General features: G+C 48.8%; 1 protein-coding gene across 1 annotated transcript; it reads right to left on the bottom strand.

The window, feature by feature from the left end:
• Positions 1 to 1,490: 1,490 nt before the first annotated feature.
• On the bottom strand, positions 1,491 to 24,774 carry LOC144160141 (endothelin-converting enzyme 2-like). Its single transcript, XM_077691741.1, has 10 exons — positions 24,616 to 24,774; positions 24,175 to 24,489; positions 21,306 to 21,485; positions 20,028 to 20,285; positions 19,678 to 19,846; positions 15,067 to 15,344; positions 12,505 to 12,792; positions 8,827 to 8,934; positions 5,121 to 5,356; positions 1,491 to 1,626 (listed from the first exon to the last, which is right to left on the bottom strand). The coding sequence occupies exons 1-10, from the start codon at positions 24,772 to 24,774 to the stop codon at positions 1,491 to 1,493; spliced, it is 2,127 nt and encodes a 708-aa protein (XP_077547867.1).
• Between the last annotated feature and the right edge of the window lie 671 nt (positions 24,775 to 25,445).

The following is a 25,445-nucleotide window of genomic DNA, read 5'->3' as shown; positions in this document are numbered from 1 at the left end:
AGCCAAAGGATACGAAGTCTCTACCCAAGACCATCGGGTCGCCTGGTGGGATAGATCTTGGACGATGTTGTGGGCAGTCAGGGAACTGGCCCGAAGAGTTGGACTGTTGTACCGAATCGCGCAGGTCATTCTACCATGGTTAAAAAGACAGCTGTATAACACATTTTTTAATTCAAAGTTATGCTATGAGGCACTTGTATGGGGGAACTACAGCTGGTCAAAATCAGGGGTCTAGGTCTTGTTCATGGTGCCAAACAAGCGTTTGTCCTTGTGCTGGTTGAGCTGTCCCACGCGTGCGCGGAAACCTATCTGCGCTATTAGGCGTAGAAAAGCCTTGTTACAATGCCGACGTAGCGTTGTCTACAAAATATATCTGTCGTGTTGCAGGCACTATATCGAACGTTCGCTTTAAGAGCACACGAACAAGTTCAGTTCATGTGCCACCGACGGCCAACTGGCCGCCAATTGTAAAAGATGTATCACGGGAAACCTGTGTTCTTCTGTGTACGACCAGGCTATTGTTTTGCATTTTCACCACTGTGGTCCGACAAGCGAAATTGTGGAAGCGGCAGAGATAGCAAGGTCCGGTGACCGATGCGTCAGCAGGACGTCTGTGGCTTTATCAAAACTTGAGCTGTATTTCTTGTCATAGGCGGCACGTCACTGTTTTTCTTCATCTTTCGTTTTGATGTTTTTATTTCTCTCTTCTTGCTAGCGAGATGTGTTTATATGCGCTGGTTCTGCAATAAACCACTTGTCGAAAGCTAGCGCTTGTCCTGTCCTCGCCTCGTCCTCCGTTTATTACTGCGCTTGTTTTCAAAGTGGCTATGAACCGACACGCCCAAACGTTTTCCCTTCTCAACTCAATCGTCTCTGAAAAACACGAATCAGGTTCACAGACATTTATTGGAACTCACATAAGTAGAATTCAAGGAACATAGACATAATTCTGCTAAACTCCGACAGGAAAGCAGGCTGTTTGCGGTGGTCAACGAGTTCAGACGTCTGCTCACAAACACACTTTACTCAAGTCGATCGGTAGAAAAAACACGAATCAGGTCATCACACATTTATTGGAACTCACATAAGGGGAATTCGACGCACGCAAAAATAATAACGAACGATCACCTAAAATCCGGAGGAAAGTAGCTGTTTGCGCTGGCCAATGAGTTCAAGATGTCAGTTCACAAATATACTCGTTCAAATCAATCGCCTGTAAAAAAAACACGAATCAGGCCATCACACATTTATTGGAAGCCGCATTAGGGTAAAACGAGATGCTAAAAATAACGAACTATATCCGCTAAGATCATACAAGAAATCAGTCCCGGAACTTCGTAGCAGCGCCAAGATAGCACCACACCAATGTTCTCCAGGTTAGCGCGGCAGCACGCACGACTGTTTCGAAGAGCAGCGCAGCGCCTTCTAGGAGAGCGGAGTGTCGTGCAATAACGTGCAGAGGTTGTTCGCCAGACATATACGTCGCAGCACTAGAAGCCCGAGCAAGTCTCCTTGGGCGCCATGGGAGCGCCCTCAGCGCAGCCGAAGGCTTCGGCGAAGGCGACCACGTGCTGCGCGGCGGCATTGCACACCCAACTGCCGGGCACACGCTGTTCGGTCTTGTTCCTGCGGTGCGAAGAAAAAAACCACCACGCCGGAACGCACGCCGATCAACGAACGCCCGCGCAGCTCCCCTGCCGTGGTTTGAACCGTGGCGACACCGACCGGAGCGGGCGGAAACTAATGGCAAACTGTTCGCATGGCGACGCAGTGAAACATCCCTCTCGCGAGGGGCACGATCAAATGCAGAGCATTTCCGGGGGCGCACGTCGTTAAGTAGTTTGCGTTACGTTAATGTTGTTGCACTTGTGGCAACTGCTGACGAGAGAGCGCTCGTCAGCAGTAATTTGAATGAGTCAACGATATAAGGCGCGTTCGTAGCGTCCCATTCTGTGTCGGCTTTGTGGCGCAGTGAGTAGAGCACCATGTACATTGCGTTCCGCCCGCAGGGTCGAGGGATCGAAACGGGCGCCGGATAGTATTTTTTTATATAGTGTAGGGGGAGGGGTGCGGACTACGACTACCGACGCCTACGGACGTCAACAAGGGTGACATCGTGAGTTACTGAAATGCTCTGCATTTAAAAAAAATGGGCCAAGGGAAAGCCTGTCCGGCTTGGTCTAGCAAAGACTATGCACATAGTATTAAATCGGATCTTTCTATGCCTCACTGATGGCATTCGATGTCGCACCAAAACGCAAGGCACAAAAGCCAACTTTACAGTGTATTTCAAAAAATGATGATGATGATGATAAGCGAAGGCGCATCAAGCGTTTAAGTAAAAAAAAACTGTGGTTGATTCCTCTGTCATGGGAATCGGTAATACACGAAAGTGACCCGCCGTGGTGGCTCAGTGACTAAGGCGTTGTGCTTCTGAGCACGAGGTCGTGGGTTCGATTCCCGGCCATGGCGGCCGCTTTTCCGATGGAGGCGGAAAGCAAGAACGCCCGTGTGTACGAGATTTCGGCGCACGTTAAAGATACCCAGGTGGTCAAAATTAACCCGGAGACCTCCGCTACGGCGCGCCTCGTCGCCTGCGTTGCGTGGCGTGTTAAACCCTTCAATCAATGAATCAATCAATCAATCAGTCAATCAGTCAATCAGTCAATCAGTCAATCAATCAGTCGATCAGTCAATCAGTCAATCAGTCAATCAGTCAATCAATCAGTCGATCAGTCAATCAGTCAATCAACCAATCAATCAAAACACGAAAGTTAAATGTGCGGTGAAATTTGAAGCTGAGCATGATTTGCGGGTCGGCGGCTGTCTTGTGGGTGTGCTTGGCGAGCGACGATCTGCTGGCGCGTCGCTGCGGCAAAGGTGTACTGGCGTCGTTTCCGCGACAGATATGACGTGAGTGAAATGTTGGTGTACCCCGATTAAGATTCATGGTGAAAAACCAGCGCAAGGAACACAGGGACAAAAAGAAGAGTGGACGACGGACAGCGCTGACTTACTTGGTGTACCCCGACATAATAAACTTCGTGTTAAAATATAAAACCCGAAAACAAAACACCCTAAGTACGCTTTAGTCCTAAAGGTCGCTTCCCCGCAAGAAGACCATGTGTGCAGGGGCACACCCTTTACAGGCCGCTTGCTTCGTTGTACTGGCGTCACTTCCGTGAAGGATATGACGTCAGTGAAATCTTCCTGTAACCCGGAATAAAACACGTTCGTGTTAAAAAACGCGTCCCGTGGTCCGAAGTGAACCTTGGTCTCTAGCGTTATAAGGCGACCGTGGCGGGATGGCGTCATACCGACACGGTCGAAGAAGTTTGGTTTGGACTTTGGCATTCACTCATGTTGCGTGGGACAAAGCTTCTCGTTTCAACCGTGTTTCTCTTAACCCTGTGATGCCCAAAACTTTGTTAGGATTGTGGAAACATTTTAATGATCTAAAAGAACCTCCGACACATCTGTGATCTAAAAGAACTTCCGACATCACAAATATGAAGAAACAGATTTGGTTCATTAGTACGGTCACTGGGAAACACTGGGTACTGGCTACCCACATATCAGTTGAACAAGAAAGCTACCTTGATCAGGGTGGTTTACAGTTAAAGTGAATACAATAACGTAAAGTTTGTATTCCTATCGTTTGCATTAACAACGTAGTTGCACAATTTCGCTTACCCGTCACTAGCCCATTGAACCGCCGTGCTCGATGCGAGTTGACACTCATAAACTAGACTTATTATTTTTAGCACGCAAAGTGCGAGGAAAAAAACCCACAAATTGCGAGGTAAAATATTGTTTGAGTTGTTGCTCTTGAGCAACATTAAACAACAAAGGGTTAACAAAGGGGCTTTGACATTTCCGTTAACGTTTGCCTTTGAGGTTTCGCAGCCTGCCGTCTTGCTATATCTACTGGATGATAGAATTGAGCGTGTCGCTTGCTTTAAACCACACGAAAGGATGGCCCAGCCGGCGCGCAATCCATGGTGAGACTCAGCGACCAAGCGCAGGCGAAGCAGCCGGTAAACCCTCGCCTAGTCACGTGGTACCGGAGCGGCGAGGCTCCGAGCGAGCACAGCTGCGCTCTCCGCAGCGGATCACCTTACGTGACGTCACGCGTCACGTCACGGAGCGACAGAATGAATGACCTTGCGAGACGTGGCGTAATAGAGCTTCCGCCCTAAAAACGCGCCTTGTCTGTGGACAAGTTTGGAATGAACCAGTTAAAGCCGCGAATGGTGGCCCCCGAAAACTTTCCGTAAAAATGCACGTTATGGATTCGGTCATCAATTTTTTTTAAATTGCGCTCGTTCCAGGCAAGGGTGATCCTTCCCTGGACTAGTCTACTACCAGAACCCACCGCGGTGGTTCAGTGGCTAAGGCGTTGTGTTGCTCAGCACGGGGTCGTGCGTTCGACTCCCGGTCGCGGCGGCCGCTTTTCTGATGGAGGCGAAAAAAGCAAAAACGCCCGTGTGTACGAGATTTCGGTGCATGTTAAGGATCCCAAGGTGGCCAAAATTAATGCGGAGCCCTCCACTACGGCGTGCCTCATCACCTGCGTTGCGTCGGCGCGTTAAACCCCACAATCAATAAGAACTGGAACTCGAAATCAAGAGATTATTGGTTACATCGAATAGTGCCAAAACTCCCACGAAATGATTTTACAGTGTACTGGGCATTTAATGTCACATTATCACTGGTATCGAAGCAGCGTTGAAGTTATCTTCGACACACACGATTCCGACGGTATGTCTTCAGTGCATGTCCATAACAGAGTATCTACTGCAAACATTGCTGGCGGTAAGTTAACACAGCCGAAGTGCTTAGCAAAATATATAATAGAAGCACTCACAACCAACTGCTTTTATTAACAATCACAAAGCTTATACGAATGGCCTATGAGAAAAGAGGCAGCGCCATCACGGTCGATAGCGCACTAATACAGCCTTGTTCCTATACGTACGGCGAAGGCGACTCATTTACCGCGAGTGGTCTTATCTGCAGACGTAAACAAAATTGTGCGCGCTGCATTCTGCCGAGCAACCACATCCTGTACAGAGTATCTATAGCCGCGCTTTCAGGAGTGAAAGAGCGCGCGTGTATACCCTCGGGTCGGCTGCGCCGACGGTCGCTCGCAGAATGCCCGGCAGAAGCGGACGAAGAAGCGCTGGCCCATGGAGAGCGAGGAGGCCGTGTGGCCGGCTGCCCAGGTGGACGCCGTGGGCCGGTTGAGCAGGGCGACGTCGTGCGCGACCTGCAGGCCCAGCATCGCCGTGCCCAGCTCGTCCCAGATGACCGCGTCCGGGAACGCCATGCCACCGGCGTTCGCAGACAGGTACACCTGGGCGCGAATGAATGAATGAATGAATGAATACAGAAATGAGGCTAAAAGTCTCGTGGGTGGGGTTGGGGGGAAGGGATTGGGAAATGCGTCACAAATCAGTTGTAATAAATATAACAATGTTATTGCTCAAGTGTCCTCATCCAAGTAGGTGTCTCCCGAGATCCCATTGGCGCCACAAACACTCAGGCCTTCCCCAGTGGGCGGGGGTGTCCGGCAAAGTTCTTGGTGGCATATTATGGTTGGTGTGGTGGCAAGATGGAAGCGCCCCGGTTTTAATTTGAAACTGGATGACTGAAAGGGTATACCTGTCAGGCATTAGACCACTATATAACATTTTTGGGGCGAAAAAAAGGCGCGGATGGGAATAAGCTTGCGCGAAGTAGCGTCTCGAACCGTGGGATGCAATTCGAATCATTCTCTTTTTCTGCACAGCCATGCAACGTACACAAAATGAGCTCTGTTCCTGAGACCAGGCCATACGGCGACTACTCCAGGAGGTCTCCTTTCAAGGCTGGTGGGGCATTCTGAAAACTAGTGTCACTAGATAAGGTTACAGAGTATCGGCACTCTTTTCTCCTATTGTTCCGTGCCGCCGCCGTGATCATTGGTCAGTTCGCATCACGTGACATTTGTTTACACTGCGACGATTCATGGGCACCGCCATTTTGTTGCTTATGCGTTTTATGTCGGTCAACTGTGGTATTCTCAGCTTGTCAGCCCTGCTCTGCGGCTGCGCACGACTGCCGTCGTTCCGAACGTGATTCAAAGATAACGCGCTTCGCAGCACTTCAGCCGCGGAAATGTGTCCGAAGATGCAGTGCTGCGGCGTCTTCGGCAGGGTTGTTTACAAATGACCTCGTCAAAGTGAGCGGTGAGGCCGCAGAAGTGGCAGTCTGGCAACACTGATAAGCACCAAAATGGCCGCCGTTGCTCACTTGCGTGCCTCAGTGACGGTACTCTGTAGCTTATCTAGTGACACTAATGAAAACTAATAAACAATGTTTCATTCATGACAGCCACGTGTTTTCAAGCGGAATGTGGAGCGGAGTCGTGGTCGCTCTCAATATGCATTGTGCCATTCCACCTGTTTCCTACGTTGCGAAGGAGGAGATTGATCAGGCTTGAGTATGTGTGCGTGGGAACGCGCGCGCGCGCGCGCGCGCATCTGTGTAAACCACCTTCCATAAAATTCCACGTTATTCCCAATCCCTTCCAGGGAAGAATTTATTGTCACGGGATCTTGCCTTTCGCCCAAGCGCTGGGCGACGGAGCCGAGATTAACCGGTTGATAAGCTGTGGCCTCGCCCTCCTCTCCGGGTATGTAACCTCCACTGCGCTAAGCCGGCACGTAGTATTATAGCACAGGAAAGGGAGGGCGCTCGGAGGTGGCTCTGGCGCGCTTATTCTGGGACCGCGGCTTTTGAGTCTGTACTCGCGAATACAACTTGTGCAGTTCCGATTGATTGATTGTAGGGTTTAACGCACCGACGCAACACAGGCGATGAGGCGCGCCGTAGTGGAGGGCTCCGGATTATTTTTGACCACCTGGGGATCTTTAACGTGCGCCGAAATCTCGTACACACGGGCGTTTTTTCTTTACGCCTCCATCAGAAAAGCGGCCGCCGCGGCCGGGAATCGAACCCGTGACCTCGTACTCAGCAGCGCAACGCCTTAGCCACTGAGCCACCGCGGCGAGTTTGTGCAGTTCGGAAATGTATTTACGCCGTTTCCGCATCACAGTATTTTGCTAAGACTGAGAATCCACAGCCTTCGGGAAAGCAAGCAAGCAAGCAAGCAAGCAAGCGAGCAAGTAAGCTAACAGACAAACAGAGACAAAATAAGTAAATACAGAAATAGGTGCATGATGGAATAAATAAATAAATAAATAAATAAATAAATAAATAAATAAATAAATAAATAAATAAATAAATAAATAAATAAATAAATAAATAAATAAATAAATAAATAAATAAATATTCCTGTGATGAATATGGAATTACCCATATAAACAAACATACAGACGCAGACAGACAGATAGGCAGTTAAATAAATAAGTAAATAAAGAAATGGGTGCATGATTGAATAAATGACTGAATAAATAATCCCCTGATAGATTTGTACTTCGCCGAAGGATTCCATTTATCCATTGTAGCCAAAAGATATTATTACTAAGTAATCAGTCGAATGATAAGTTAAACGTTGCTTCAATAGCAGCTGGTACACTATAATTTGGTTGGTTCTAGCGAGAGGCCCCGGTAGGGCCTTGCAGTTTAATTTGTGCTGTGTTTAAACCATAGCACTTCGGGAGGGCGGATATTTCCTTCTCGTGGACTTTGATGGATGCAATCACATTCCAACAAAATGTGCCGGATCGTTTCGCCTTCCTTGGCGGAGACCACGCGTGCTCCATCATTTCGGGCATACTTCCCCACAAAGCTCTTCGTTCCCTAGCAACCTACTTTAGGCTCAAAAAGCACACCACTGCCCGTGGAGTTATCGCAGAGATTTTCTGTTCTGACATCAAAATTTCTCTGCCCTGTACATTTCAAACGACGCTTTCAATTTCGTTCTTTTTTCGTTCACTTATTCGTTTGTCAGCTTTGCCTCCTTTTTGGTTATCTTGGCTGTTTTTGCGTCTTTACGGTTCCGCCCTTATTTCATCGCCAGTTTTCAGTATTGTTTCGCACTGCGTGTCCACGCTGTTCGTCTAGAGGTACCTAAATTATTTTGTTTAGCCACTTAGATCCACTGTTCTTAACCTCACTTCAAAACATATGTTCTTAACCTGAGCTTCTCGAACTTCGACAATGCCTGGTGCGCGTCTTCGTGTAGTGCTTCGTTCGCTGTTTTTCTATGCACGGCTAGAGGAGAACGGTACACGTCCCTTTTGTTTACCTCTAGTCGTAATACCTAACCTGATTAAGCAGAGTATGTGTTCTTAAATGTGGGGCCCGGAATTATTATGCCTCTTTCAAATTATGCTCGCTACTTTGTACCTGTCATACCCCTCTCCCTAAGCTCTCCGGTTCCTTGCATCTGCGGTTCGTTTTCCTACAATTTTAAGTGGTTCCTCTTGAGAACCTGGGTAGTTTTTCTCTTAATTTGTCCAGACTCCGAAATATTTGTACTCGTTGCCTCTGGGTGTTTCGTCATGCTGGAGTTGTGGAAAACGTATTTCTGATTTTTTTTTTTTCAGTGCTAAACTTTAACCCGAAGTTTTTGGCGTCCCGACCATAGATATGTATGAGCAGCTGCAGATCCCTCTGTGGTTATTAACTGAAAGAACAACGCCGCCTTTGTAGAGCATTCTTAGAATTCACTATTATATACCTGTGTTCAGCTAACACCGAACTTTCTTCCAGTTTTCCTTCTAACCGGCCATGCAAAACATAGGCAGGTCAGTCTCTGTTTCTGGTATAGTAAACTATCGCGCAAGCAATGTCCAGCGACCGGCGCACCCTGCGTACCTGTCGCAGGCAGAGCACGTACTGCCACATGCGCTGTCGCGTCTTCTCCGTCCACCACTCACGCATGGCGCCAGTCTCGTCCACGTGACTGCCACGCTCCCCCAACGCCTGCATGCGCGGAAAAAATCATTTTATGCTTCTTTTATGGCGAAGCTCCCTATCGCTGGGATCCAACAGGTCGTCTCCATCTTTAGCCCTCTTTGCCTTTGTTGGCCTTGCGACATTAAACACCAACCATCATCATCAGGTCGTCTCCAATTTTCACGGCAAGAAAAATGACTGACATTACTATGCTACATAATGCCAACTTTGCGCGCAGCGCCAACTGCAGTCTTCTCGGTCAAAGCGCATATCTGCTGCGCCTCAGCAAGTGATCGCGTGCTCAGCGGACGCACGGTGGCGCGTGCGCTGCTGCGCTATTATCTCGCAGCGCATCGCCGCCACCGAGTACGTTGTTGGTAAATGTGTTCGAACCTCTCACGCAAATGTCACGTGGTTCGGATGAGAAGCGAAAGGAGGAGTGTCTGGCGAAAGTATGAGGGTAGGGCACAACTAGGTGGTGATGCATGGCGAAAGTGTGAGTAGGAGGCAGTGAGAGAGATGTCAGCAGCGCGTGCCGCCCGTCCCTCCCACTTTAGCCAGGTGCCCCTCTCCGTTTTCTTTCTGCCTTCGGTGCCTCGTTCGCTCACTCGGTTACGCGAATATTAAGTGCGAATGCACTTCTTAAGCGACCCTGAATCACGCGTCCACCGCCGTCCGTCCATCCGCACCACATACCCACTTAGGGCGATTGGCCAAGAAGAGTTTTTAAGTGCGAAAGCGACCCCACCACATACCCACTTAGGGCGATTGGCCAAGAAGAGTTCCTTCGCTACCCATTCGGCATATCTTCGTGATACTAACCACTTCCTACGGGAAATTAACAACATAAAAATCCCTGATGGCGCCTTCCTTGTAACTATAGATGTAACTTCTATGTACACAAATATACCTCACCGAGATGGGATTGAAGCCCTGGTTGAATCCTATAGCATACATCGGGATCACGAGGCGCCAAGCCCACAAGTCATTGAAACTTTGACCAGGCTAGTGTGGAATTAAATAGCTTTTAATTCCACAATCAGTATTATGTTAAGCGACCCTGAATCACGCGTCCACCGCCGTCCGTCCGTCCGCACCACATACCCACTTAGGGCGATTGGCCAAGAAGAGTTTTTAAGTGCGAAAGCGACCCCACCACATACCCACTTAGGGCGATTGGCCAAGAAGAGTTCCTTCGCATCACCCGTGCATTCGCACTTCCCCATCCTCCCCTTCGGGGAAATGCGGGTGAATATTGATGCCGCTTCAGCCAAACACCGGTACAGGGCGCAGCAGCGTACTCGGGACCCCCATTTGATACATGGCTTATATTGCCCCTAGAAGATGTCTTATTAGCAGTGCATTTGTGTTTACAGGTGAAGCCGGCTTTGGAGAAACCGTTGTAAGCTTGATTTTTGTAATCTGGCTTTCCGACATTGAGTGTTGCACAGAGAAGCATAGCCATCCACGGAGAGAGATCTGTCCCCCCTGACACTTTCTAATGCCGCGCGCTCTTCGGCCGGCCACCAGTGCGGCGCAAAAAGCCTGCGCTGTGATTGGTCTACCCGCGCTGTAATAAAACGTCATTGTCTTTACCCACCAATCGTGTGTGTCCTTAGTCTATGACGTAGAAATCGCGCTACTCTCCGTATAATTCAGAACATAGCAAATTCTCAATACAGCTGAACCCCTACAGGGAATTCTACCAAAGTACCAGCTTCTTTGGATCCCCATTTTCACAAGGTGGAAGGGCTCTGTTTTTTTTTACACATGGCTTCGGCAATCCAAATTGGTGTACACTTGCTGAAACCTTCGGCGCTGGGAGATGGGTCGCCTTGGCGGCCTAATGCAGCAGCCGCAGCAATGCTTGGTTGTTGGTACCGTCGGACAAACCTTCAGTCGTTAGGCATATGGCCTGGAGAACTATGGAACGCAAATTTTCTTCACACAGTGAGACGTTGACGCCAAGGAGCACTGTGTTCGTTCTTCAATAAGTTCTTCAATAAGTTCTTCAATAAGTTCTTCAAAAGCAACATTACCTGGCTCAATGCACCCTCCGACATTTATGGTTGTTGCATTATTGCATTGAAGATTACTAAAGATAACTGCACGGCTATGGTGTTGCATGAGTTTATCATTGCAAATTGCTTACTGGGAAATTTTGTTGCATGAAAGGTTGGCCGAAACGCTAGCTAAGTTCTGTTTGTGGTTTTACACTTGCGTAGTTTTACGGCTGCACATTTTCCCTGGCAATCCCAGCGTCAATGAGCAATCTGGAATTAATTAAATGCCAAACTGCTTTTTGAAACTTGGGTAGAAATAGTTAGGCAATTTGACCAATCCAATTCAATCCAATCCGGTACTCTCGACCCTCCGTCACTGGCCTCCAGCGTGGACACCCGTCAACGCTTAGGAGAATTGCTACTCCCTCCTCTACAGGGATGGCTAAGACCGACGAACCACGACCGGATTACAAAAAAAAAAAATTGCTTCGCGAGTAACCTACAAACGTTTCACGTTAATAGAACTATTCTTCGTAAGTGCGCATACACGGAACGACACATTGTCACAACCACTCTAGCGGCCTGCTCTTTACTAAAGAGAGAATGCTACGTTTATCCCTAACATGAAGGTATATAAAGATGAGCGGGATGAAGATGGACATCATAAGAAGCAGTGCCTGTCATGCCGCTAATAACGTTTTATGAATGCAGAATTCAAACTTGAAATGCAACCGAAACGTCTTTTCGGGTTTTTATGAACATTCATGGTCGGTGCCAGTTTTAATTGCCATAGTGCAACCTTGCACATAAATTCTCGAATTTGAGCTCATATTACCACAAATACAATGAATGGTAATAGTGCTTCAAGCGCAGGGGCCGAACAATACCGCAGAATACGGGGAGGAACAGGCGCAATACGAAATGGTGGAACGCTCACCCTGACCGTCTGTTTCTTCATCTCCCAGCTTAGTTTCGTACTGCGGGTCTGTGGAACATGTTATACCTGAGGCTGACCATTCTATGACTGCATATAAAGGGCTGAGTGATGTCAATGATGTCCGCTGCATCTTCTTTGAACCCGTTTAGTGAGCCTGCGACTCAGCGGGCAATGGAACGGAAGATGATAGGTGTAACATTAAGGGACAAGCAGAGGGCGGAGTGGGTCAGGGAACAAACGCGTGTTAAGGACATATTACTAGAAATTAAGAAGAAGAAATGGGCGTGGGCAGGGCATGTAATGCGAAGGCAAGGTAACCGTTGGTCATTGAGGGTAACAGAGTGGATCCCTAGAGAAGGTAATCGTGGCAGGGGGCGGTAGAAAGATTTAGATGGGCCGATGAGATCAAGAAGTTTGCGGGGTAAATTGGTCGCAGTTAGCACAGGACCGGGATAATTGGAGATCCATGGAAGAGGCCTTTGCCCTGCAGTGGGCGTAGACAGGCTGATGATGACGTTCGTAGGGAACCAGGCAGGATATAGTGATTTCTGTGATTCGCATCCCTTGAACAATCTTCGGATGGAATGGTGAAAGCGAGCTCTATCGCTAGCTGACGGGGACAACGCTGGAGCCCCGTCCGGGCGTACAACCCCGCACCTGTAGTATCTGCTGGGCCGCCATGGCACCCAGCGTGGCCAGGTCGAGGAAAGGGATTCCCGAGGCGAACGGGGGCCTGAGCTGCGCCGACGGCACGCACAGCTCGTGGTCGCGGCTCAACCGGATGCGCGGGCTCTGCTGCCGCGTCAGCAGCCACGCGCGCTCTGGGGAGCGCCGCGTCCGCTGCAGGAACGCCAGCGCCGTCAGGGTGTGTGCCAGGAAGCCTCCCGCTCCGCCGCCGCCGAGCCCCATGCCCGGGAGGTCGCGCGGTCGACCGTCGCCCAAACCCTGCGCAGCGACGAGCGAAGCGTGTGGGAACGAGCGTTTGAGTGAGAAGCCTTCTACGAGCCCGTGAAGCGATTCACGGCGAGTGCCGTCGGTCATTCGAACCTGCACTCACACCACGGAGATGTGTTAATGCGTCGATTTATCGGTGGTTGTTGTATATCGCTGCAAACAAATGTGGTTTCTTTTTGCGTTCTTATTATTGCTATTTTCCACCTTGTAATGGTGTCACAATTAGAAATGTGAATTACCGTTGTTCTTTTTCCTGTATAATTTTCGTTTTTCTTTTTTGCTGCTCTGTTGTGGAATACCTTGTGCTGCCTTCGATGTATTTTATTATTTGTTTTTCGCTAATACTGTTTGCTGCTTCAAATAGATTTCTTATATTCACTAATATAGGAGGTCCCGATTCAGTCTCTGACTATGGGACCTCTTTCTGTAAACAAAAATTTTGTAATTTATCAATTGCGTAATAAAATCCTTTCTGACTTCTTCTGAATTATCTGGTTATCTGGCCGCATTAGACGTGCGATTTCAGTATGACCCCCTTTTATGCCACTTTACATCATTACTCTCTACGTAGTCATTACCGCTATGTGAGCATTGCTCTGCATCAACTTTCAATTCTAGCTCGATTTTAATTTATTTTGATGAATTATAGCGCCATTGTTTGGGCCGAAACCACTCTGAAAAATATCCGAAAACGTTTTTACTGCAAGAAAGAGCGTTACCCATAGCATGTATTCTTCCGTACCTTGCTCGCACCAGAGAAATGTTTAAGAACAATAATGTCATAAGGATATACAATTTCTATCGGTATAAGCTTTCCCGTTCTTTTAAATAGCTAAACAAAAAGGACAAGCCCATAAAAGAGCCATCGAATTTAAGTAACCACCCACTGTTATAATACCCGTCACACTGAATTATGGAAGGTCTCCAGGTGTCGTACAAACGATGGGTACAAATACTGGTCGTACAAATACTGTCTCCTTACTATGCTAAATGATTTGTGTAATGCTAACATTGACCTAACCAACATTTCATTCAGAAATTCGGGCGGAATTTTAGTTGAGATGGAAATGTAGTCATTTTGTTGTATCTTTCATATTGTTTCACATTGCCCATTTCTGGTGCTTATTGTCAACATGACTATTGCCCTGTTTGCCGAAACTGCCCAAGGGTAATCAGGGACTGTCAAGCTGTTCGAAGCTTTTTTCCTGATTACCTTGCGTAATGTTTATTACGCAAAAAACAAAATGAAACTGATTGTGGGGTTTAGCGCACCGAAGCTGCAACTTGGCTATGAGGAGCGCCGTAGTGGAGGGCTCCGGATTAATTTTGACCGTCTGTGGATCTTTAACGTGCGCCTAAATCCAACTCTATACCCAGTACCGCAACGAAGCGCTAATAGAAAGCTGCGTTAAAGCCTATCCCGAACAAAACTTGTTGAGCTAGTTGGGTCATGTTTTTGGAAAGAATAAAAGGGGTGCTAAGCAGGCGAAGACGAAGTAGAAAAACACAATCACAGGGTTTAAAGGCGCAAGAAAAACGCGGACACTAGAAGAGAAAAAACAACCAAGACAAACGAAGCGCCAAGACAAAAACCAAGACAAAAAACACCACATGCGTGGCGCCTGTATGCGGTGTGTGTGTCTACTTCGTCTTCGTCTGCTTAGCGCCCCTTTTGTTTTGAATGCGACGGCATCTCATTCACTCGCCTTGTCCCTCCATACGGCGTTGTCGTTGTCCGTCCACACCCCTCCCCCATTCTCCTCGCCGCGCCAGCCGCGCTCTCCGCCGCTCACCCCCTCTCCTCTCCGATAGCGAACACTCTCTCGCGAGGGGCATTGGATTGGATTCGATTGGATTGGCTTGGCTTGGCTTGGCTTGGATTTGGATTGAATTGGATTGGATTGGATTGGATTGGATTGGATTGGGTTAAAGTGGATTGTGTTGGATTGTGTTGCGTCATAGCCGCGCCACGTTGCGTCATAGCCGCGGCAGGGGGTTCACGGCACGTTTCACGCGATGGGAGAATCAACCTAACGGAAACAACAACGGAACCCCCTATGCGTCGCATCTACACAGGGGTTCCCGCGAGGGGAGGTGGGAGTAATTTTTCCAACTAGCCCGAAATACACAGGGCAAGGTGCATTGGTGTTAAACAGCCCTATAAGCAGCCTTGGGGCCCTTTTTAGATTCCTGGACGGAGTCTGTCGACAGCGTAAGCTCCGTGTGAATGTTTGCAGACTGACAGCTCCACGGAATAGCACGTGCCTGAGTCCGCGGGAAGACGGCGCGGACAGCGGCCACCTTGCGGTCGGCCGTGGCGCGGCTCTCTTCGTCGAGCACGTCGGAGAGTCGCAGGCGCTCGCGCAACTTGATCTTGATCTCGTGCACGAGGCCCTGGGCCCGCGCCGCGAGCCGCTGGTCGGCGATGGCCTCCGAGTAGAGCACGCTCCACACGGGCTCCAGAACGCGCCGGCCGAGCCGCAGGCAGTGCTCCTCGCCGCCCACCAACGCGGCCACCGAGGCGCCGCCCGGCCGCCGAAGCGCTGGGAGGAAACGGCGTAGTTACAGTGTACTTCTAGAAGGTAAGGTGTGTCGCATAGCGTTAATACTACTGAGTGTCGTGCGGGGGAAAAACCAATGGAGAGAGCGGGTCCCTTTTGCGATGACAGTATTGTGTGTAAACCCTCCACCCTATCCCTCTATTCCTATGTACTCTTTCCTCCCTATCCCACCTCCCCTACATCAGCAGGCGTTCCCGTGTCCGCCCCTAGGCGAGCCAATTTGGGCCTGCTGGTGAACCTTCCTTTCTAAAGAGAAATAAATACATACATACATAAATACATACATACATACATACATACATACATACATACATACATACATACATACATACATACATACATACATACATACATACATACATACATACATACATACATACATTGTATGTAGCGCAGGCGTTCCCCAGGGAACCGTTGCAGCCAGCACCACCTATAAGATTTTAAATGAAACTAAACAGTTCTTGGCGGGTTTTATGAAGAAAGACTATGTAGGGCAATAAATAAGGATTAATTTAACAAAAAAAACTTTTGAAACCAACTGGTAAGCAGCGGCCGCCAAGGGCTCTGCTCACAACAGGAGCTCCTCAGCAGAATTTTTCGTCCCAAAAGGGCCCCCCCCCCCCCCTAATTGGCCCCGGACGACATATTTCTCTCTTCTAGTACACTAGATCCGTCCAAACAAACAAGGCTGTGTTTAGAGGGTCGTCAGACAATACATAAGAACTCCGCTATATCAACGTCCACCGGCGTTTTGTAATAAATAAATAAATAAAAAGTCGCGTCCGGCACTACATCGCTGTACATGACTTCGTAAGGTAACCTAGACCAATCCAACTTAAGCTAACATAACATGACGTAACGGACACAAAGAAATCATAACACCGAAACTAAACTGAGCCATGAAAATTGATAACTCCATTTAAATGTGTGCGAAAAAAAAAACAATCTAGGCAATAGCCGGTCTCGAACCACCGTCATTGGCATAAATGAACTATGACAGAACCACTTTACCACAGCTACGCACACTTGGAGTGGTGTCTTAATTCTTACAAATCAGTCTTAAGAATTCGAATGTCGTCGGACGGCACTCTAGCTATTCCTGTAATCAATCAATCAATCAATCAATCAATCAATCAATCAATCAATCAATCAATCAATCAATCAATCAATCAATCAATCAATCAATCAATCAATCAATCAATCAATCAATCAATCAATCAATCAATCAATCAATCCGTTAGTCCTCCCTCCCTCCCTCTCTCTAATTAAGCGTGTCTGAATGGTAGCCTTCAAACTTCAGCACTGCGTTCGAAGTTTTCTCCTAACGTCCTGTGTTGCTTCGTTCAAGCTGAAGCTCCCAGTCGATATGAACCGACTCGCCCAACACCAAGCAATTCCACAGAGTGGGAAGCAAGTTCTTTCAGGGAGGCGTTCTGGAATTATATAGACGTAGCGTGACAATGGACACAGGACAAGAAAAGAGACGAAGACGAGCACTTGTCTTCCCTTGCCCTGTATCGTCTGCAAGAATGCATCACTAACAAGCCCAACTTCACACATTCATAGATATTGGAACATAGGGAGGGTAGTATAGCTTGGTAGTACTCCCTGCTGGGCTAGTCGGTATGTAGTTCCCGTGGTGTATAAACACGTACAGCGAAAACAAAATAGGCAGGATAAGCGCTGTTCTGCTTGTCCTGTCTACATTTTGTTCGCAGTCCGTGTTTTTCACCGCGCACCATACCATGGGAATAGGGAGCGCGCTTGCTCCGTTAGTTTCTGTCACCGTAAAACGCTTCAGATGAGGGTGATAACTTTATTTCGTCCAAAAACTGGGGGAGAGGGGGAAGGGGAAAAGGGAGTTCCTTCTCGGTGTTCCCACCCCTCAGGTGGCTCTTCAGAGCCCTTGCACGTGAGCGGCGTTCTCGGCCAGCCGGGCGAGCAGTAACTTCCAGGTCACGTTCTGATCTAAACGTTATTTCGAACCCTTATTAATTTCGGGGCCCGTCACGTAAAGAGAGCGGTCTCCGGTGCGAGATACGCTATTCAATTTAGAAATATTGGTTGGACATCGCGTCATTTTGAGCAGCATGGCCGCTTGAGGATTGGTTCATTTTTTGCGCGCGAGTCAGGGCGAAACTTGACAGCTTTGCTCAGCGTTATTTGCGTTATATGTTGTGGTGCATGGTAAGTGAAATTCGGAATTTCAGCAGTTTGAAATTAAACTAATGCGAGGTCCACCGCCTTACTTTCGTAGTCCAGAAGAACCACCTTGTAAGATGGTCGCATTCGACGACGGTTAGTGCGGTCACCAACCGAGTTTTACGATTGTAACGGCGTAGGATGATATACAGGCGGCTATAGGGAGAAGCACATTTATGAAATAGGAGTGGATAAGGATAGAAAAATTGGAGTAGGGAACGCCTTAACGGTTCATCTTAACAGCGCAACAGAAACATGGACTTAAGCTGAGGCACACAGGACAAGTGGTGACTTCCAACTGAACTTTTATTGCAAAAACCGATCACATTTATAAACGCGCATGCACACACTTACGATGAAAACAGTCGGCCCGATAAGTGATTGATAGCAACTGTGCCATAATCACGAGATACACAAACAAAACAAAAAAACATGATTACCCCTCACTCCCACGCACTATGCACGTGCTGTGTCCCTTTGAGATAGCTAGCTATGTTACGTCGTTTCTCCCGTGTAAATCAATTTACTTGGTGGACAGGGCTATAGAAAGCACGGCGACACAATCTTCGCCTAGCCTTGCGATTTCCGAAGCCACCGCAATTTCCCTTGTCAACTGGGCACAATGGCGCTGAATGAGCTGGCATTCGTCAAATTTCCAAATACCCTTTGTGGCGGTACCCTTGCAATCTCGCCAATGTATGCCTAAGTTCCATTTCACACTTTGGTAGACATTGCTGTTATGTTTTCTGAGCCTTGTGTCCAGACACGCGCCCGCCTGGACCACGTACTTTTTGCCGCATGACAACGGAACCTTGTAGACTACCAACGTTGTGCATGCGACAAACTTTGTTTTGTGCTCAGTGGAGCACTTGTGGGGCGGCTTTTACGGGAGGTACATCTTTTTAACGGCGAAGCCGTTCAGCGAATCGTAATTTTTTGTGTCCGCAGTTAAAAATACCAAGAAATTGCCTAGCGCACGCACGTGAAGGCGAGCGTCGCGGCGGCCGCCCGGCAGTTAACAAAACCAAGAAAAGGCCTAGCGCTGGTGTGTGTGTGTGTGCCTCGCGACGACCGCCCAGCGTCCCCGGCGAATGTTTTTCAAGGCAAGCATACCAACTTATGGAGATTGGCCAAGGTTGGCTAAAAAAAAAATCTCCAGTGTTCGTCGTAACTGTAAAAACGCTCTCTCGGAACGGGAAAAACACATCATAGCTTACGCCCCTCCAAGGTACTGTCCAGTAATTATCACTCCTACCCCTCCCCCCCCAAAAAAAAAACAAAAAAAAATGAAAAGCTCGCACTTAAAGCAAACATGGTGGAGTAAAGGTCGTAGCGGCAGCGAAGACGAAGCAAATGGGCTGCAATCGTGAACCTATACCGTTGTGATGGTCCTGAAGGTTGCGTACAGCTTCTGTGCCTTGAAGTCTTTTGCGAGGGGCTGAAAAAACTAGTACATCCGCGGCATTCCTTATTCTCTTTAGCCTGTGGGCCACAATGACAGCCCTGTGGCGTAGAATGCGTCACCGTGGCTTCTATAGCCCTGCCCATCAAGGAACTTCATTATTTACACGGAAGAAACGATGTAACACAGCCATCTCAAAAGACACAACACGTGGATAGTGCGACAGGGGTAATCATTTTTCTGTGTTTTTTTGTTTTTGTATCTCGCGTTTATGGCACAGTTTCTATCAATTACTTGTTGGGCCGACTGTTTTCATCGTAAGTCTGTGTATGCGCGTTCATAAATATGACCCATTTCTGCAATAAAAGTTCAGTTTGAAGTCACCACTTGTCCTGTGTGCCTCAGCTTAAGTCCTTGTTTCTGTTGCGCTGTATTGTTAGAATGGATTGCCAACTTGCCCAATAATGCACTCTTCTTTACGATCAACCTAATCGCCGCCTTCGTCTCAGTATGTATGCCGATGACTCCTTGCACCATCTCCGACCTCGCACTCCATCGCAGGAATGGGGTGCAAGCCGTTATTGTATCCAGTCCACATCTTTCCCTTTCACCCCGGGTTTTCTTTCCTCAAGCATCCACTCTGTTTTCTTTCTGCGGTTACTTCCCATATCCCGCGCCAACTGGTAGTCAACACTTTGTCGACGTGGATACCTCGGTCGACGTGGAATCCGATGACCGAGGCGAGCGAGTGCACGAGCAAGAAAGGCATGACCAGCTCGCGGTAGCGTGGCTTCAGCAGCACTCCCAGCACCGAACGGACCGCCGCCACGTCCCGAACCAGCACGCCCGGCTCTTCCGTCGGACGGACCCAAGCGGAGTACTGCAAACAGCAGAGGAAGCAGTTCAGTTCCCTGGGGAACGCCGTGCATCGCTGGCGTGCATTTAACGCACTGTGGCCCGTTTATCCGCACGCTAGAGCGAGCGAACAACGTCAGCTTCCTGTCTCGAGGGCTGCGTTTTAAGGGGGGTTTACTACATCAGGATTTGGACTGCATACGAACCAGAGTCGCGGCCGCGATCCATATGTGCGCGGGGACGGCTGGGGCCAAGAGTGCGAGAATCTCCGGAGAGCGTAGGGCGTTTCGCGGTGACGCGACGCGCGAGCGCTGCGAGAGCATGTCCCGCAGAACGGCCGTCATCTCGGTCAGGTCCTCGGCTGCCAGGCGAGTCCTCATGTAGATGGCGCACCACGAGAGCAACTTGGCGCCTGCCGCGGAGGAAACACGATCGCCGGGCAGCGGCGGTCGTGATGTCTCCACCTGGAAGGCGGCAAGAGGTCCATGACCGTTGAAGAGGAAGATTGGCGAACCTCTGCTCTAGTATAAGTACTATTCGGGACAACGGAACGTTACATGTCTCCTTGAATACCCGATGCCCCCACTGGAACCGTTCACTTATATGAAAATGTTAGTGCCGTAAAAGCTTGTGAATTCGAACTCGGGTAATTCGAACTTCCGGTTAATTCGAAATCACGGCCTGGTCCCGGCACAGCCCTGCATATTTCATTGGGGAAAAAGCTCCAGATAATTCGAGCTCGTCGGGATCCAGAACGGTTAATTCGAACTGTGATAGCCTGGTTTTAATCGCTACTCGCAGAAGTCGGTCCAGGGTGATTACAAAGCGTTGCAAATCCAAACCAATCCAAATTTACTAGAGGTGCAAAACAACGAAACAGGAAAACAACATCGTGGCGCGCGCTACATTCCTGCAACAGCTTATTTCGCTTCTACAGAGGGCACCGCGCCATGTGCGCCAGTGTTCCGCCGCATGTCATTATTATTTACAAAACATTATTTACGAACTCACCTGCTACAAACGTGTAGTAGCGCCTAATTAGTGATAACGAGTCCAGAGGTGGTTTCTTTGTCTTCTGCCCGCGCAGCGTACAACGATTTCCAATCATTCTAGCGCCCGCCCGCTAATTCGAACTCCGCTTAATCCGAATAATTTTATGTTCTCCTTCGAGTTTCAATTAACGAGCTTTTACTGTATTTCCAAAGAAAGCTTTGCTTTTGAAACAGCTACCAAAAGGGTCAACGTGAGTGGACTAGTCTAGAAGCCGGTCGTGAAATTTGAAACGGTCTGTGGCACATACGTACTTTATTCTTAGCTAACAATGTTGTGATTAATTTCAAGTTCCCCAGGCGACCGTCTTTCGACACTTTTGAAGCTGCCGCTATTTCGACGGCAGTCGATAGCGACACTAACGCCACCGCCCATCTGGTATAATCACATCGTGACGCAGGCCCGAATAAATACTTGGCGGGTTCAGCACGCACCTGCAGCTGCGTCCTGTTGGCGACCGTTCGGAGTTTCACGCGCAGCACGGGCGCCATGCCGAATCGCAGCGAGAGCAGAAGCAGCAGCCGAACCACGCCCTCGTCCGTCGCCTCGGGCATCAGGATGCCCCAGGAGCCGTTCATCGCCACGAGCAGCCGCAGGACCTCGGCCCGGAAGTCCTGCGCGTCGCGCGCGGTGGCGCCGTTAAAGATACCCTGCAACAATTTTTTCGACTTTTTTTGAAAATACTAGATGCTTGCAGAACGTAGTCACCCAACACACCCACTACTTAGATTAGGGGGTCGCAAAGTACCTCAGACAAAAATTACTGCTCTATGCCCATCAGATAACTTGGAAACTCGCTCAAAAGATTTTTCTCTCATTCCCCGGTCTTGACGTTCTTCGACGGCTCGAATTGAGTCACTGAGGCCATGTAGCGGCTGTTGGCCCGTTTCCCTTCAGTTGCAGCAATGAACGCTTTTCGATAGCAACAACAACAACAAAAAAAGACACCAAAACACAGCAGAAATAGAAGGTGTACCTGGTGCGACGAGTAAATCACGCAGTGCCACTCTGTTCGGACGATAACTATAGCTCTCGTAGTTGTTCCAGACGCGAAGGAAAGAGGGAAAGTGCTTATCGAAAGTGTTGCAGGGTCCCTTCAAAGGAGTACTGACACGAAGTTGCCAAGCTGAGAGAACTATGTAAAAAGTTTCATTTGTATATGCAGATACCGCCCACGAAGTGTCAACCGTAAGCGTTCAGTATAACATATTTTAAACCAATTTTTATTTTTGCACGCTCCAGAAAGCTGAGAACTGATATCCTAGAGGGAAATCTGTCGCTGCAGTCGCGGGCCGCCGTGGGCGGCGCCATTGCCGCTAGCGACGTTCCTCGCCTACTTAGCTTAGCTAGCCATATGGCTTCTTTTCTGTCTCGAAGCCAAATTCAACGAAAAATTAACTTTTTTTTGTTCATCGTGCATAAATCTTCTACGTAATCACTGACAAATTGATCTTTTTGGAGGTTCAATTTTGTAATAACAAAACAAAGTTCATGATCCTTCTACAGAAATATTGTTGCTTTTTTGCAGTCGGAGCCGACTTTTCAGCCTGTTCATGAGCCATGCCAAGGACAAGTGGAACGTGCCTGCCCGGTACATGACGGAACACTCGCCGAAGCGCGGCTCCCCTAGACAGCGGAGCCATAGTATACGAAAATCTATGGCGCGCGCTGCTCAGCCTTGTGTACCACGTCGTAGTTTTGGGACAGGCGGCGTGCAGCCCGGGCGCGTGCGAGCACAACCGGCCAGGACAGGCTTGCTCGCTTTAGTGCGTGCGTACAGACCGGCCGTACAGACCGGCGTACACGTCGTCGAAACCGAAACTGACACGAATGAACACAGCTGTAAATAATTGTTTACGCTGCGGTCGACCCTCTAATGTGTTATTCTATGATTGCTCGACCGGCATACACCAATAGCAGCAAAGAAAAGCCGCAACAAGAAAAATTCGTGTCATTACAGACAGTACGGTACACTCAGGAGTTAAGGTACCAGCAGCCTGGAAAAACTCCAACATAGCGTTGATTCCCAAGAAAATCTTAAGAACTACGGACCCATCAGCCTTCCATCGGTTGTATACAAGCTGTTTACAAAGGGAGTAGTCAACCGCATCAACGACAGCCTCGATTTCCAACAACACAGGGAACAGGCTCGGTTTAGAAAAGGCTACTCTACAATGGACCTCATCCATGACATCAACCAATAGAAAAATTCGCAGAGTATAATAAGCCGCTTCACATGACACTTATAGACTACGAAAAAGCGTTTGATTCAGTAAACACCACCGCAGTGATGGACGCCTTAACGAACCAAGCAATAGAGGAGACCTACCTGAGATTCCTAGACGGAAGATATGAGGGATGCACGGGCATGATAATCCTTCGCAACCAAAGCGAAAAAATCCCGATTTGAAAGGGAGTGCGACAAGGATATGCCATCTCACCAAAAACTGTTCACAGCGTGTTTGGAGAGTGTATTTAGGACGCTTTACTGGGAAAACGTAGGCTTACGGATAAACGGCGAATACTTGAGCCATTTGAGGTTTGCAGACGACATTGTATTGCTTAGTAAATGTGCTGAACAACTCCAAAAAATGATTGAAGAACTACACTCACAGAGTTTCGCTGTGGGGCTTAAGATAAGCATAAATAAATCTAAAGTAATGATAAATAAACATGCTGAACGCGTTCTCTTCAGCATGGGTAACGAAACACTGCAACACGTAGAAAAATATGACGACCTTAGCCGGATGGTCAGTGCTGAGAGACAGAAATCTGGGGCAGAATAGGATTTGGTTGGGGTTCACTCGGCAAAAATGAAAATTAGGCTACTTTTATCTCTAAAAGAAAGGTATTCAATCAATACATCCTGCCGGTGATGACATACGGAGAGGAAAGTTGGCGCCTTACTAAACAACTAGAAGGCAAACTTGGATGCGCCCAACGTGCCATGAAGCGAATGATAGGATTAACGCTTAGGGAAGGAAACCAGCAACCTGGATTAGGGTGCAAACTGGAGTAGATGATATCATAGCTGAAATTAAGAAAAATAAATGGACGTGGGCTGGTTGTGTAGTAAGACGAACCGCCAACAGGTGTACCACAAGGACAACAGAATGGGTACCGAGAGGCGGAACTAGAAGAAGAGAATGTCGATTAACTTGATGGAGAGACGAAATAAGAAATTCGGAGGCAAAGAATGAATTCGGGCAGCGCAGGACAAGACAGGGTGGGGGTTAATGGGCGAGGACGTCCTGCAGTGGACCTAAATTGGCTGTTTTTGATGATGAAGACGACTCCACTCGCCTTCTCTGGCGCCGCCAAGAGCTGGAGGCAGCTGTTGTGGTACCGCTTCACGGCCTCGACCGCGTACTCGGGGCCCAGCGCGCTCGTGGGCGGTCTCGCCTGGTCCTCTGAGAGCGCCGCACGCTGCACGAGCCGCTCCCAGGACAGGGTCACGTCCTCGACGAAGGTGCGAGCACCGAGCGGCGAGCTCCAGTTGTGGCACACGTACTCGTACAGGTCCCGGCACGGGTCCAGCCGCCTGCCGCCCGGAGGGGAGCGGCCTTCCATGACGCCGTCGTGAGGACCCGCCACCAGCAGGGGGCCCACGGGGTGACCCTGCGGAGTAACGCGACTGGTTGGTACTCGTTGAAGGGAGGAATGGGTCACGGGGTTTGTTACGTCCACCTGCCCCAAGGTGTACTCTATACTGACGAGGAGTGGGAGGCCCCGTCATACGTGTACCTGGTATCCTCTGCGCAGCGAACACCAGACGACAAAGCCGGTGGCAAGCAGAAGCACTGCAGCCAAGCCGAACCCGAAGAGCCTCGGTGAGACGAAGAAAAGGGTCCTCTGACGATCGCCGACCGGGAACGGCAGCCATTCCGACAGGGAGGACCACATCACCGGTAACACCCCGTTCCCTTGTCTTCTTCTTGTTCTTCTTTGGCTCACGCGCTTCTGCGTCTCGCGATTAGGTCTTCACGGGATCACAGCTTCTTTGTCGTCGCTTTCGTAGCTGTTCGGTCTGCTCATGTCAGCGCGAACGTCGACGGGGTTGTCTTCTAACTTGTGAGCCGGAGGCAATCTACCAGTTTGAGAGATAAAACTGGGTGATTTTTTTATGCCGCTTTTAACACAACCGGACGCGAGGACAGCCAGGACTTCCGTCTGTGCGGTTGTCCTGAGACTATCGCACATTTGCTTAGCGCTTGTCCAAGGTACTCTAGTGAGCGCAAGAGCCTTGAGGCAGCATTACTATGCTTGGACACTCGTCCTCTGTCCTAACATAATATTTTAGGCCCATGGGCCGACATCAGGAAAGAAAGCCTAGGCGTTACAACACGGCTTATATTTTTTAGTGACTGCTCTCTGAATTCTCGGGTTGCGACAAAATTTAACAGACTGCGAAATAATGTCTCAATTTTTTTTATGGACGATAATCGTGTGCTGAAAAATAAACTGCGATCATCTGATTCCGCGCCCGGATGTATGTGAGATGTTTATTGATTTTACTGCTTGTACATAGTTTGTTTGCAGATTTCTATGACATTTCTCATACCTTCCATATTCAT

The sequence above is a fragment of the Haemaphysalis longicornis genome, unplaced genomic scaffold (genome assembly GCF_048455015.1).
Source record: "Haemaphysalis longicornis isolate Haplotype H1 unplaced genomic scaffold, Haemaphysalis longicornis Haplotype H1 scaffold_10, whole genome shotgun sequence".
NCBI classification, from domain to species: domain Eukaryota; kingdom Metazoa; phylum Arthropoda; class Arachnida; order Ixodida; family Ixodidae; genus Haemaphysalis; species Haemaphysalis longicornis.
Note: the sequence above shows the minus strand (reverse complement) of the source record. Positions and strands in the feature narration are given on the sequence as shown.

What these genes read in the sequence shown, in the direction of transcription:
- LOC144160141 (XM_077691741.1), bottom strand. Translation starts at nt 24,774, where the DNA reads ATGTGGTCCTCCCTGTCGGAATGGCTGCCGTTCCCGGTCGGCGATCGT. An exon ending in CGCTGCGCAGAGGATACCAG is followed by an intron (nt 24,490 to 24,615) that starts GTACACGTATGA and finishes GTTACTCCGCAG; the next exon opens with GGTCACCCCGTGGGCCCCCT. An exon ending in CGGATTCCACGTCGACCGAG is followed by an intron (nt 15,345 to 19,677) that starts GTATCCACGTCG and finishes GTTTCCTCCCAG; the next exon opens with CGCTTCGGCGGCCGGGCGGC.